Raw genomic sequence first — 14,696 nt, 5'->3', positions numbered from 1 at the left:
TGAGTTTCATGTTAACTGCCGCTCAGCTGTCGGACCTGGCAGCTGTTTCTGCCAATCAGCGCCTGTCACAGTCTCAGAACTGGAAATGCACCGGGGAGGCCAGATGGCATGTTTGGATAAGAAGTTGGTAAATGCTGGATTTGGTGTTACGGGGTTGTGTGTAATTTAAAACTAGATCACATCCAAATGGCCAGCCAGAGACTTGCTGCCAGATCGACCTAATCCAAAAGGACTTTAGCATGACCAGAAACCAAAAACGCGGCTTGAATTCTGCACTATTCTCATGTGTGTGTGATCTTGTCCTCTGGTTTGATTATGGAGACTCGGGAGTGTGAGGAGAGCTCCAAAACTGGAGCGGAAGGTGAGGAACTTTTCTGAACACATTTTCAAATTGCGACAAGATTACTCGAGTGGTATTTCTTAACCTGTGTTAATCAAGAAGCTCTCGTAAACTTTACGACTAGCTTTACACATGAGCTGCATAGTCGCACCGTTTTAAAAGCTCGAGACAAGTCTGTGTGTTTATGTCATTATTCAGTTACGTAAGCACGACGTCATAAAATGACCTGTTGAGAAATGTAGCGTCATGATTTACGCACATCCGCACAAAAGTCCCGGAAATGCCGCGGCTTGGGGTTCCCTGATCTTAAGACCAAACTGTGACAAATACAGCATCGCACGGATGCATAGCGGAGAGAATCGGGTTGAAGAGGATTTTAAGTAATAGCAGCAAATTATCAACTTCCAACGAGCAGTACGATTTACAGTGGTTATGAAAATAAAATGTGTAAAAATAGTAAGAGGCATGCATGGAATACTAAAACTTTGTTGTGGTATGGCTGAACAGTCAGACTTGGGCTTTAATGGATTCTCGATTGTTGAAATAGTTCATGATGACATTTGAAATCTGTACTCCATATGCAACTTGATATTTTACGGTAAATAAGTTGTCCGAGTTTAATATATTCTTAATACAGTGGTTCTTGTTGGAAGTGCACATTCACCCAACCCTTTATTATTGAAAAATGCCCCCTCAATTCAAGGAGATTAGTCTTTTCATCAAATCTGTTTCTCCTCATTTTGAATTCAGAAAGTGTTGTGTTCTTGCAATTCCCATCTCCATACAGTTTAAGAAATGGTTGCTTTAGTTTTTGCCAGACAGCTAGTTGTGCTGGACTAGAATTGCTCAACTTGGCATTATAAAGCGCTTTAAAACAATCAGGAAACCCAGGGTCAGCTGTCCGTCCGTCCGTCTTCTTCCGCTTATCCGGGGTCGGGTCGCGGGGGCAGCAGCTTTAGCAGGGAAGCCCAGACTTCCCTCTCCCCAGCCACTTCAGCCAGCTCATCCGACGGGACCCCAAGGCGTTCCCAGGACAGCCGAGAGACATAGTCTCTCCAGCGTGTCCTGGGTCGTCCCCGGGGCCTCCTGCCGGTAGGACATGCCCGGAACACCTCCCCAGGGAGGCGTCCAGGAGGCATCCGAACCAGATGCCCGAGCCACCTCAACTGGTTCCTCTCAACGTGGAGGAGCAGCGACTCGACGCTGAGTCCCTCTCGGATGACCGAGCTTCTCACCCTATCTCTAAGGGAGAGCCCGGCTACCCTGCGGAGGAAACTCATTTCGGCCGCTTGTATCCGGGATCTTGTTCTTTCGGTCACGACCCACAGCTCGTGACCATAGGTGAGGGTAGGAACGTAGATCGACCGGTAAATCGAGAGCTTCGCCTTTCGGCTCAGCTCCTTCTTCACCACAACGGACCGATACAGCGTCCGCATCACTGCAGACGCTGCACCGATCCGCCTGTCGATCTCCCGCTCTAACCTACCCTCACTCGTGAACAAGACCCCAAGATACTTGAACTCCTCCACTTGGGGCAGGACCTCCTCCCCGACCCGGAGAGGGCACTCCACCCTTTTCCGACTGAGGACCATGGTCTCGGATTTGGAGGTGCTGATCCTCATCCCAACCGCTTCACACTCGGCTGCGAACCGCTCCAGCGAGAGCTGGAGGTCACGGCTTGAAGAAGCCAACAGCACCACATCATCTGCAAAAAGCAGAGATGCAATGCTGAGGCCACCAAACCGGACCCCCTCAACGCCTCGGCTACGCCTAGAAATTCTGTCCATAAAAGTTATGAACAGAATCGGTGACAAAGGGCAACCTTGGCGGAGTCCAACCCTCACCGGAAACAAATTCGACTTACTGCCGGCAATGCGGACCAGACTCTGACATCGGTCGTACAGGGACCGAATGGCCCGTATCAGGGGGCTCGGTAACCCATACTCCCGAAGCACCCCCCACAGAACTCCCCGAGGTACACGGTCAAACGCCTTCTCCAAGTCCACAAAGCACATGTGGACTGGTTGGGCGAATTCCCACGCACCCTCGAGGATCCTGCTGAGGGTGTAGAGCTGGTCCACTGTTCCACGGCCGGGACGAAAACCACACTGCTCCTCCTGGATCCGAGATTCGACCTCCCGACGGACCCTCCTCTCCAGCACCCCTGAATAGACCTTACCTGGGAGGCTGAGGAGTGTGATCCCTCTAAAGTTGGAACACACCCTCCGGTCCCCCTTCTTAAAAAGGGGAACCACCACCCCGGTCTGCCAATCCAGAGGCACCGTCCCCGATGTCCACGCGATGCTGCAGAGACGTGTCAACCACGACAGCCCCCCAACATCCAGAGCCTTCAGGAACTCCGGGCGGATCTCATCCACCCCCGAGGCCCTGCCACCGAGAAGCTTTCCAACCACCTCGGCGACTTCGACCCCAGAGATAGGGGAGCCCACTTCAGAGTCCCCAGACCCTGCTTCCTCAAAGGAAGGCGTGTTGGTGGAATTGAGGAGGTCTTCGAAGTACTCTCCCCACCGGTTCACGACGTCCCGAGTCGAGGTCAACAGCACTCCGTCTCCACTATACACAGTGTTAACGGTGCACTGCTTTCCTCTCCTGAGACGCCGGATGGTGGACCAGAATTTCCTCGAAGCCGTCCGGAAGTCGTTTTCCATGGCCTCACCGAACTCCTCCCATGCCCGAGTTTTTGCCTCAGCGACCGCCAGAGCCGCATTCCGCTTGGCCAGCCGGTACCCGTCAGCAGCCTCCGGAGTCCCACAGGCCAAAAAGGCCCGATAGGACTCCTTCTTCAGCTTGACGGCATCCCTTACCACTGGTGTCCACCAGCGGGTTCGAGGATTGCCGCCACGACAGGCACCAACCACCTTACGGCCACAGCTCCGATCGGCCGCCTCAACAATTGAAGCGCGGAACATGGTCCACTCGGACTCAATGTCCCCCGCCTCCCCCGGGACAATGGAGAAGCTCTGCCGGAGATGGGCGTTGAAACTCTTTCTGACAGGGGATTCTGCCAGACGTTCCCAGCAGACCCTCACAGTACGTTTGGGCCTGCCTGGTCGGACCGGCATCTTACCCCGCCATCGGAGCCAACACACCACCAGGTGGTGATCAGTTGACAGCTCCGCCCCTCTCTTAACCCGAGTGTCCAACACATACGGCCGCAAGTCCGATGACACGACTACAAAGTCGATCATCGAACTACGACACCCAGGGTCAGCTGATGCAATGAAAACAGCAGGGGCCCCAAAATTGAACCCTGCGGAACGCCACGCATTTTGTTATACATGTAAATTCATATTGTAGAGGTTTCTTCATTATACTCCATCTTTAGCCTGATATCATCTGAAATTGTCAGGAAGATTCCACATCCAAGAAATACATCTTAATCTGTAAACTTCTACTTTCTGGCCACGAAGAGAGACAGTAGGATTTTCAAATGTGCAGGTCAGGATCCGGTCATTTGGTTTCATCAATCACACTGTGCTGTCTGTGTAAAATGTCATGGCGTTAATATGAAGATCACCGATCAAGTCTGCTAACGGGAAAGACTCTAATCTTGGGATTGTCTGCTCCGGACATAATCAACTCGACACATTTATTTCCAGCAGTGTCGGTGGCTTCAGCTATGCTAGCGCAGCAATCGTTTTTGTTTTGTGTTGACATATAATTACGTGCTGGCAGCTGCAGATAGATTTGACAAGATCTCCGTAACATCCAGAGACCTTCTCCATTTATCAAGGTAATGGCCAAACCCAGTCTCAGCGGTGAACACTCTCAGAATAGCCTCGCTTTGGATAAGTACGGGTTCATAGAGGCGGTTGAACCCCCTCGGCAAATGTAAGGTTTTATCTCGTATGTGACACTAAAAACTAGTGATGGGAAAATGAAGCTTCATGAACCACTTGCGATATTTTTTACTCCTCTAGTTGGTGCTCTTGGTTTAAAAATAAGGGCAGTGCAATGGAAAATGATAACATCTTGACTGCATCTTAAAACCAAGAGCACCACCTAGAGGAGTTAAAAGTATCGCAAGTGGTTCATGAAGCTTCATTTTCTAATCACTACCAAAGACCTTTAAAGCAGATAGCAAAAAAATGAAGGCCTGTGAAATCATTCCATGATTCACTTCATGTATGCTAAGCTAATGCGCTAATGTCATCAAAACAAGCTGACAACATTTTTGGTCAGGCTGTCTATGTAAAAGGTATAAAGGTAAGAATTTACACACTCTTGTACTGGTTTTCTCTAAGCAGAGCCTGCTGCGGATGAAGAACTCGCCAACGCCATTTTAGCACGCCAGTTCCACCCGTCACTCATCGGCCCGGAGACATGGGAGGGTTACATGTTCTCTGACCTGGAGATCCGAATTAAAGAATCGACAGATCTCTACGGAGCTGTGCTCTGGCCCTCGGTACGTGTACATACAAAGCGCGTATCTCAGATGTGATGATGATGTGCTAATTACAAACGCTATCGCCATCTAGGCTACGGTGTTGTGTCACTTCCTGGAGACCAACCGTGACAAGTACAACCTGATGGACAAGAACGTGATAGAACTCGGCGCAGGAACTGGTCTCGTCTCTATTGTTTCGAGTCTTTTAGGTAAAACAACTTGACTTTGGTCAAACGTCTACAGACTTTGTCACATCTGCATATATTCAGTCCACCATTTTGAAATCCCTTTCATTTTGTTTGACCTGCTAAGGTGCTAAGGTCACTTCGACAGATCTCCCTGATGTGCTCGGGAACCTCCAGTACAACGTCACATGTAACACGAAAGGACGGTGCAAATACACACCCCTGGTATGTGCTACAGACAAGTTATATTATTATTTGGTTCATTTTTGTTAGGTTAGTTTCTCGGGAACAACATTAATGCTCTCGGGTCAATTTGAACAATAAACAATTTCATCGCAAATATTTAAAATGAACCATTTTTAAGGGGTTTCGTCATGAAATGCTACTAGTCCTTTAACTTTAAAATGGGTCAATTTGACCCGGGCTATGTTTAATGTTCCAAAAGCATTCCGATGAACATTAGTAACCATTTTAATTGAAAATATATCAATGTGAGCTATTTGTATCGATGACAAGTTTCATAGCAAAAAACTACGCGTTTGCATCTTCAACTTTAAAGTGAGTCAATTTGACCCGGACTTCCGACAAGTGAACCATTTTAATTGTCTGTCGATGAGACGTTTCATACTAATATTTATACTTTTTCCACTCTTAAAATGAGTCCTTTTGACCCGGAATTCCAAAACCAACCCAATATGTTTTTTTTTATTTATTATAGCTTATCATTAACTATTTTCTACCAGAGAGAGAGAGAGATATCCTACCGATATTAACATTTTTAAAAAATACTTATCAGTAGTGATAGACAAATGAAGCTTCATGAAACACTTGACTTGACTCCTCTAGATGGCACTCTTGGTTTAAATGGGCCAGCTAGCTAGCTAGCTAAACAGCTAACCAGACAGACAGACAATGAAAAATTAAGTTTTACGAAGCACCTGTGATATTTTTTGACTCCTCTAGATGGCACTCTTGGTTTAAAGGTGCTAGCTAGCTAGCTAGCTAAACAGCTAACCAGACAGACAATAACAAATGAAGCTTCATGAAGCACCTGTGATATTTTTTGACTCCTCTCGATGGCACTCTTGGTTTAAAAGCTAACCTCAAGTAAGACGTTTTGGTGAATATTTCCATCAAAGATTGATGTTTAAAAATCGATTTGGCCGCATATTGAATCGATACGAGAATCGCACACGGTGATATCGCGATATATCGCCGAAACGATTTTTTTTTAACACCCCTAGTAGCCTCTATTACAGAGGGATCCATTGGCAATATAACACTTTAACAGGGACTGTACCATTGACCTTAAATTCATTAGCATACCTTGTTGTCATTGGCAGGTTACCAAGCTGGTTTGGGGCCCAGAAGTGGAGCCCAAGTTCCCACAACGCACGCACTATTTCGATTACGTCCTGGCTGCGGACGTGGTGTACGCCCACCCCTACCTGGACCAGCTGTTGGACACGTTCAGCCACCTGTGTCAGGCGGACACCCAGATCCTGTGGACCATGCGTTTCCGCCTCGATCCAGAGAACAGCTTTGTGGATCGCTTCAGGGAACGCTTCCTCGTGGAGGAACTGTACGACCTCCCCAGTCTGAGCATTAAACTGTACCGTGCCTGGAGGAGAGATAAGAAGACCAAGGATCAAGAAGAAGCTACTGTTTAAACCGTTTACTTCACGGACCATTTTATGTGTCTTACTGATCCTGTTTACTCGTTTTTACTATCACAGCAAAATCGCCGGCAATGTCAATTTAACACCTACAGAGCTAAATTTAACAATTTGAAAGTGTCTATATTGGTCCACACTAGAGGAAGTTAAAACAACAGTTTTGAAAGTGTCTTTTTTTTTTTTTTACACTGAGATGAAGTCAAAACAACCTTGATGGTAGTTGAAATGTAACACTAGTCAACACTGGTCAGTGTTGATTTTACAATTCAAGAGTATGTAGTGTTAAAATATTACACCATCTAGTGTTTTTTGAATACTCAAAACAGGTTGCTTTCATTAACACTAGACATTTTAATATTAACGAATGAATGTGTTAAATGAACACGGCCAGAGTTGTAAATACCAAACTTGAACTCTCCAGTTTTTGCTGCGTTCTCTTCTGTGAGTGAAAATGACTTCATGTGCCCAAACCGCTTTTTGTTTGAATGTCAGCGTTTCCCAGTGATAAAGAGAGGAGGAGGAAAATGGCGCCGACTCGTCTCTCTTAAACTGGAGAAGTGCGGAGGCGGAGCTTAAAGACATCTCTGCAGAGTTCATCTAACACTAGGTGGTCAACTCTGTGAAATAACACCTACACCGGACACCGTTTAACTCTGAAGATGTTAAAATTACACTTCAGGAGTTAAAATCAACTCCTCAAAATGTAACACTGAAATGTTAACGCTCCAATTTTTTCTTTGTAGTATTATTTCTAGCTTTTTATTTACTCATTCTTCAACACATTTAATGACATTTGATAGTGTAGTCTATTGTAATTTATGCAGATTTGACATTTGATTACAAATGTGCCTCTGAATAAATGTTTTTATATACAGTAAGCTGTAGCCAATATTACATTCGATATGCAGTTTATGCTACATCTTGAATAATACCATTGGTAATTGCGCAAATATTTTTGGTGTATGTTTTTTTTTTTTTTTTTTCTGGAGAGCTCAGTATTGTTCATTCTGTAATTTTACCGATTTGACATGTCATCATCATTGCTCTCGCTCTCTTTTAAAATATATAGTATATATATATATATATATATTTTTTTAATTTTATTTGAGTGTGTATTCATTAGTTCACCTAAAACCTATTAAAAAATCCCATACCATTCACCTAAACCGAACACTTCAGAACCCAGCCAGAGCCGTGAGGCCGTCAGGAGACCCGAGGAAGGACCAAAGAAAGGAAAGTGAAATCCAGCACCGATCAGACACCAACCAGAGTCCTTCACCAAAATATGTTTTGACATTTCTCTATATAACAGACGAATGTTTTAGAGGTTGTGAAATTTCTGTCCAAAATGGAATTGAGTCCTCATTAAAGCATTTCTTGATGCTCGATGGTTACTTCTTGTTTCAATGACAGATGTTATTTATACAATATTATATTATATTCTACTCCAGTCCTTTAGATGGACCAATTTATAGAGATTGACAACTGCTGGAGAAGAAGCCATATTTGTCCTTATCAGCCATGGTTTTTACAACCCATCCATTTTGTTCCGCTTTTCCTGTTCACTCTTGGAAGCAAAAATGAAAATATCATTTATGCAAGGCTGCGTAATGCTATACCGTATGTCTTTTAATACTAATCTTGTGGCTGCACTTTGTTACTCTAGAGATTGAGGGCCAACTTGACAGATCACGGGTTGTTCTCATTCTAAACGGCGCCGGTCCGACCAAAACATCGGCAAGAATCTGGGCAAAAGACGCTGCAGATCTTTCCAGCGGGCATCGTTTGACTATTCGGATCTGAATTGAAATATGTGTTTTGAATGCAAAACAGTTAGCGCAGTATTCTCTTTTTTTTCCTCCCTCAAGCGCTTCTGTTTTTTTTTTCCTGCTTAGCGCCAGAAACGTTATTTTAAGCACAGTCTTGGTAACATGAACATGGGCCGGACATTTTGAGCAACTTGCCAGTTGTATGACACATGAAAGCTGTCACACAATTTATGAATCCAAAATCCCTCAACATTCTTTTGCCATGAACCTGGCGGGCCAACAGAGTGCCGCGGTGGAACGTTGGATTAAAGCGTTAAAGCTTTGTTGATCCGACCGGACCAAAAGGCTGTCTGTCAAAAAAAAAAAAAATCAGTAGCGCACACACATTGTAAACGCGCAGCTAATTTGCTGCCTGTCATCAGCTTTCAAACTCTTTTTTTCCTATATAAGGCTGATCCACATCAACAATAAAAGTAGAGCGATGACCTAATGCATGGATGGGTTTCTGTATTTGGAATGTGCATAGATCAAAGTGATGATGCCTGGGTGTGGACTGAGGTCAAAGGTTAAAAAAAAGAAGTAAATAAGGTAGCTCTTGGAGCTCTAATTGGAGTTTATGTTGAAGCAGCGTCCTACTTTTCACCCTCAAGCGGCTGCGATTCCGATGTGGTTACATGCGAGCCTGATCTAGTTACCGTCAATATCTGGTGAAGAAACTGACGCCAGCGCCACATTTCAGGGTGCTTACATGCTTCCAGTACAATTAGCAGGAAGTTGACCTCCTTTCATATGTGCAGCAAGAAAAACAACGGCCTCAAATTTTCCTTTCATTCATCACATAAATTGTGAACGAAAGTGTTAACGAGTGTTTGGGAGTATTTTTAGCATAGTGAGCGCGTACGTCTGTTGTTGATGTGAATGGTTCAACCTGGTGAACAGGCTCACATGTCCGTTACTTTCTACCCAGAACATTTAGCTGGCCGCCCACAAAGTCACAAAGACAGGAAGTAGATTCATTGCCCGCTTCTGGTGTCATGCCACGCTCGGCGTTCTGCCTTGCAAATCATCTTTGTGCGTACGCGCTCGTGTCTCCCGCTGCTTGTGTTTATTTATCATGGCTGCAGTTCTAAAAATACACACGTGCCCTTGTGATGATTTTGATGATGATGATGATGATGAGGATGATGGGAGTGTCCACCGAGATGCTCCCTATAACCCCCACGCAGGCTGATATCGCTGGATGCACGCAGATTGCAAGCCAGAACGCTCTCCAGGCTGAAACAATACAGCAGGTAGGTTAAAGGTCAAAGGTAAGGTGGGATTTAGAAAGGAGGAAGGAGGACAAGGTCTTTTAACAAATAGCTGAAAATGTCTCTTAGCGGTGTTGTGCGAGCTTCCTTTAAAGTTAAAATGTAAATGATGTTGAATATGTATAACTATATGCAATATATATTTTAAATTATATATTATTTTGTTGTCAAACACTATACTGCATTTTGTACGGATATTTTGTCAACATAGAGAGGGGAAGTGAACCGTAGTGACGATGGAGGAAGATGAAGAGCAACCAGAGGAGATGGGTAAGGTGTCATGTCACAGACTCGCGTGGAAGTAGGCCATGTGGAAAAATGTTTTCTCCTTCGCCTCATACAGAGGAGTCACACAGTGAAGATGTCCACAAAAGACAAGGTTGGAACCCGTGTTTCTTCATTAGGGCGGATAAAGAGATGTATAATTATGTCGGGCAGGAGATCGTCATCCAGGAGGGTCTTGACTCCTATGGAGGAATGATTTGGCCTGCGGTGAGTTTTGTTCGTATTCTTCCTGAATGTGAGACTGTTTGCATGAATGTCACGTGTACTGCGTCCAGGCTTTGGCTCTCAGTCAGTACTTGGACTCTCATCGGGACCAGCTGAATCTCATGGACAAAGCCGTACTGGAGATCGGCGCAGGGACCGGCCTGCTGTCCGTTGTGGCCTCGCTCCTCGGTAGATGAGACACACTCAGAGGCGCTTGTGTGGATTTGGCAGATGTCATGTCATGATGTCTTATGTCAGGGATGGTGGGCGCCCTGAGTGATTAATTATCCATTTCAAATGTGGAATTTGTTTTTATTTTCCAATTTTCATCATATACGAGTGGTACTAGTAAGCGTATTTAGGGTGACTTTGTAGCTCTATGACCCTCCTGACCAGAGATACATGAGTATGCAATCTCAGGCAGATTTTTTTTTCAGCCTGCCTGAGATTGCATCCCCACCCAAAAAAAACAAAACAATTTCTGTTTGTCCAATCCTCACATGCTTTTCAGTGACCATTGAGGGGACTAGTAAGCGCATTCAGGGTGTCTTTTGTGGCTCTATGACCCTCCTGACCAGAGATACATGAGTATGCAATCTCAGGCAGATTTTTTTTTTCAGCCTGCCTGAGATTGCACCCCCACAAATTCATTTCTGTTTGTCAAATCCTCACATGCTTTTCATCATATATGGATGGTACTAGTGAGAGTATTCAGGATGAGTTTTGTGGCTCTATGGCCCTCCTGACCAGAGATACATGGGGATGAAATCTCAGGCACCCCGTTTTTTTCAGCCTGCCTGAGATTGCATCCCCACCCCAAAAAAGAAAAAATCAATTTCTGTTTGTCCAATCCTCACATGCTTTACAAACCCCTCAAAATTTGTCAACAAAAACAAAAAATACGTTGATAAATATTTAATATACGTTTTCTATGAATGGAGGAGAAAAATAGCAGAATAACTAGGAAAACAATAATAAAAAATACTGAAAAGAAATGAAAAAAAATCAGCGAATATTCACTAATACGAGAGCCAAACTGCGACTTGACTGTAGTTTTAATTTGTAATATCACCATTCACCACTAGATGGTAGACAGGGCTTACAACGGGTCTTTTACTGCCCTGGAGTACAACATGAGTAGTAATTTTTTTTATGTACAGTATTTGAAATGATATGCAGGACAAACACAGTACCTAAAAAAATATTTAAATTTTGAGTGAGCAGATTTTTGTGGATTTTTTTTTTTACAAAATGAGTTATTGCTCTTAATGTTGGTTTGCTGTTCAGCTGTTTTGTGCTGCCCTTCACAGTAGGCAATGTGGTTATTCTGTTGTTATTGGCTTAGGATAGTGGATCTTTTAATACATGCAGTGAGAAATGTATTACGAAAAATGAAATATATTAAAAGCACGTATTTTGTCAGTATCTAAAAAAGAATTGTTGTCATACATCTGGTTAGGACGTGCGTGATCCGATGTGGCCCCCTCCAGCATTTAAGTTGCCCATCCCTGTCCTATGTGGTCTACAGGGGCTTGGGTGACCGCCACAGACCTTCCAGACGTTCTGAGCAACCTGAGATACAACCTGAGCAAAAACACCCGAGGACGCTGCAGACACACAGCTCAGGTTGCCCCTCTGTCCTGGGGCTACGACCTGGAATGCACCTACCCCACGTCGGTCTATCGCTATGACTACATCCTGGCAGCGGATGTGGTCTACCACCATGACTTCCTGGACGAGCTTCTGGCCACCATGAAGCACTTCTGCAAGCCAGGGACCACCTTGATCTTGGCCAACAAGCTCCGAGTGGAGTCGGACAATACGTTTCTGGATAAATTTAAGAGGCTCTTTCACACGAGGTTGCTGCAAGAAGAAGAATCTTTGATTATTTTAATGGCCACGTGCGTGGATGGTGAGGAGAGAGAAATCCAGGATCTTCAGAAAGGAAAGGAGACCGGGGAGGGAATGATTAGCCAAGAAGAGAGAGAGTGTTGCCATGAAATTTTGCGACAATATGCATTAGGGAAAGTACATGATGTGACACAAATGCAGCCTGGCAGGATATCAGCTTGGGTTCCCTGCATCAACAGCAGCTTTGGGAGAGATGTGTACCATTACAGAGGACAGGACATTGTCATTCATGAATCCATTGAATCTTTTGGAGCGGTCATGTGGCCAGCGGTAAGCAACGATACTGCCTCAGAGACAAAAAAAGTCCAGGGGTAGCATCTGGACTCAATTCTAACTGTGCGCCATCTGCATGAACTTCCAACATGCATGTTAGGTTAATTGAAGATTCTAAATCAGAGATGGGCAACTCGAATTCTGCAGGGGGCCACAATTTTTCATCAGTGCTACTTGGGGGCCACAAACCAGATGTATGACAAAAATACAATTTTAAGTAAGGACAAATTACATGCATACAATTGTACATCACAGTACATACCGTAATTAATACTCAATGCATGTATAAAAGATTCACCGACTCAGGGTTTGAAAAATCAAAAAATGACAATATACTGAGACGTATTGGTATACTTTTTTTCCGGTGCAAAGCGTTCTTGAACCTCTCGTTCATGAAATGTCTGCCATCATGTGGTGAATGGTGATATTACAACATATAACTATACAGTGAAACCCTGTAATTTGTGGGAGATAGGGGCAGTGCACGAATTCATGTATAATTGATGGAGCTTTTTGAGATGTATTTGTGCAAAAATTTAGTTTTTTTTTTTCACCCCAAAAACACACACAAAAAAACGCTGATAAACCTAGGAAAAGGGTATTGCATTCACTTGGAAAAAATAGTCCTGTTTTTCTAAGTATTTTCAGTTTGTTTTTTTCAGTTTTTTTTAAATTTCCCCCTCACTTAAAAAAATATTTTTTTGCTTCTTATGAAATAAAATATTCCCAAAAACCAACAGTAAAAAAATACCAATACTATGAAAACAGAAAAAAAAATCTGATAAACTGGGGGATAATAAAACACACACACAAAATATATCGAAAAATAGGAAAAAAATTATTCCCACCCCCTTCAAAAAGTTATTCAGAAAAAAAAAATCTGATTTTTTTTTTCAAGTGAATGCCATACGATTCTGTGTAAATCTTTAATGAAAAAAGAACAACAAAAAGAAAAGAAAGCAACCCCCCTAAAAACATATATTAAAAAACAAATCGGAGAATAGATAAATGGGTTTATAATTCCCTAATCAATTGTCAGTGTGAATTACTGCATTATCCATTTTCCAGGCGCTCGCTCTGTGCTCCTTCCTGGACAACAACAGGCACATAGTGGACCTCCGAGACAAACGTGTGCTCGAATTGGGAGCCGGAACAGGACTGGTCACTATTGTGGCCAGTCTGCTTGGTGAGTTCAGGTCACACGCACAGACTTTTTGTGTACTAGTATATACTCTGTTTACAATTTGTGACCTCAGGAGCTTCAGTCACAGCGACGGATTTACCTGAGGTGCTAAGCAACCTCAGGTCCAATGTAATGAGGAACATTAAAGGGCGTTGCAGGTACACACCCACCGTTGTAGCTCTGCCATGGGGGGGTGACTTGGAGCACGCCTACCCCACATCTGAGCATCGATACAACTACATCTTGGCGGCAGATGCGGTCTACCATCACGACTACCTGCTTGAGCTTCTGGCCACCATGAAGCACTTTTGCCAACCAGGGACGAGCGTGATCTGGGCCAACAAGGTCAGGCTGGAGTCTGACCTCTCGTTTACGGACACATTTAAGGAGGCCTTCCAAACGACTTTGCTCGCTGAAGATGGTGAGATGAAGATCTACATGGGAAGATGCAGAGACATCCGCTAACTGAATAATGAGTAACTTTCATAAAAGCTCAATTTTCAAGTCGCTAACATCATCAACGCTAAAAACGATGGGCTACCTTGGATATCATCATGCTGTTGTCTTCCAAGGGCAATTACAAGATATTTAGATATTTTTCAAACAGAACATCTCACCTGCTTTGCAAGCTAATGCTGCATTTGTGGAACGTAGGAAGTCGGATTTATCCCACTTGGATTGTTGCAGTTCTGGCCTCAAAGCATTCGAGGCAAATGTAAACAATAAAGATGCCTGATTCCGATCAATTGATTGTTGTTCTGGTTCACACAGTCAGTACAAAATCACGTTATTTATTTCGAATGTTATAATAAATAGACAACAACTGTATGTTTATTATCGTGTCAATTATGTTTTGCCATTCCCAGTCTATGTCTCCATTTTCGGGGCCGCCATTTTCGAGTGATGTCAGATTGCAGCCGGTGAAGTCCGATTTTGCAACTCGGATCTCCGAGTAGAAAGGGACACTTGCACACTTCCTGGTATGAAGTTGGAAAATATCCAATTTCCCACTTTTCTCGAATGCAGCATGAGCCCTTAGGCACTGTGATGTCATTTTTAGTTGACACCAAGTGACAAAATGCCCCCCCCCAACACGTTATTGAAGGAAAACCCCACAATTGTCACTGAAATCACTTGAAACTTACAAAAGTA

General features: G+C 44.0%; 2 protein-coding genes across 4 annotated transcripts; both read left to right on the top strand.

Annotated features, from left to right (window-relative positions):
- The first annotated feature begins 36 nt into the window (after nt 1–36).
- Nucleotides 37–6,807, top strand: mettl21e (methyltransferase like 21e). 2 transcript variants are annotated; one of them, XM_077562875.1, is made up of 5 exons: nt 37–361; nt 4,609–4,766; nt 4,840–4,957; nt 5,061–5,158; nt 6,277–6,807. In XM_077562875.1, the coding sequence occupies exons 1-5, from the start codon at nt 316–318 to the stop codon at nt 6,601–6,603; spliced, it is 747 nt and encodes a 248-aa protein (XP_077419001.1). In that variant the 5' UTR covers nt 37–315; the 3' UTR covers nt 6,604–6,807. The 2 variants fall into 2 exon arrangements, with proteins under 2 accessions (XP_077419001.1, XP_077419000.1); XM_077562874.1 differs by having other exon boundaries at nt 4,606–4,766.
- A 2,796-nt stretch (nt 6,808–9,603) lies between these two features.
- mettl21ca (methyltransferase 21C, AARS1 lysine a) lies at nt 9,604–14,502 on the top strand. 2 transcript variants are annotated; one of them, XM_077563846.1, is made up of 7 exons: nt 9,604–9,670; nt 9,900–9,958; nt 10,032–10,180; nt 10,249–10,366; nt 11,706–12,358; nt 13,430–13,547; nt 13,618–14,502. In XM_077563846.1, exons 2-7 carry the CDS (start codon nt 9,925–9,927, stop codon nt 14,007–14,009), a joined length of 1,464 nt encoding a protein of 487 aa, XP_077419972.1. In that variant the 5' UTR covers nt 9,604–9,670; nt 9,900–9,924; the 3' UTR covers nt 14,010–14,502. The 2 variants fall into 2 exon arrangements, with proteins under 2 accessions (XP_077419972.1, XP_077419970.1); XM_077563844.1 differs by lacking the exon at nt 9,604–9,670 and having other exon boundaries at nt 9,873–10,180.
- Nucleotides 14,503–14,696: the final 194 nt, after the last annotated feature.

This window comes from Vanacampus margaritifer, chromosome 4 (assembly GCF_051991255.1).
Source record: "Vanacampus margaritifer isolate UIUO_Vmar chromosome 4, RoL_Vmar_1.0, whole genome shotgun sequence".
In the NCBI taxonomy this organism is placed as follows: Eukaryota; Metazoa; Chordata; class Actinopteri; order Syngnathiformes; family Syngnathidae; genus Vanacampus; species Vanacampus margaritifer.
This window is presented reverse-complemented; position numbering and strand designations above follow the sequence as displayed.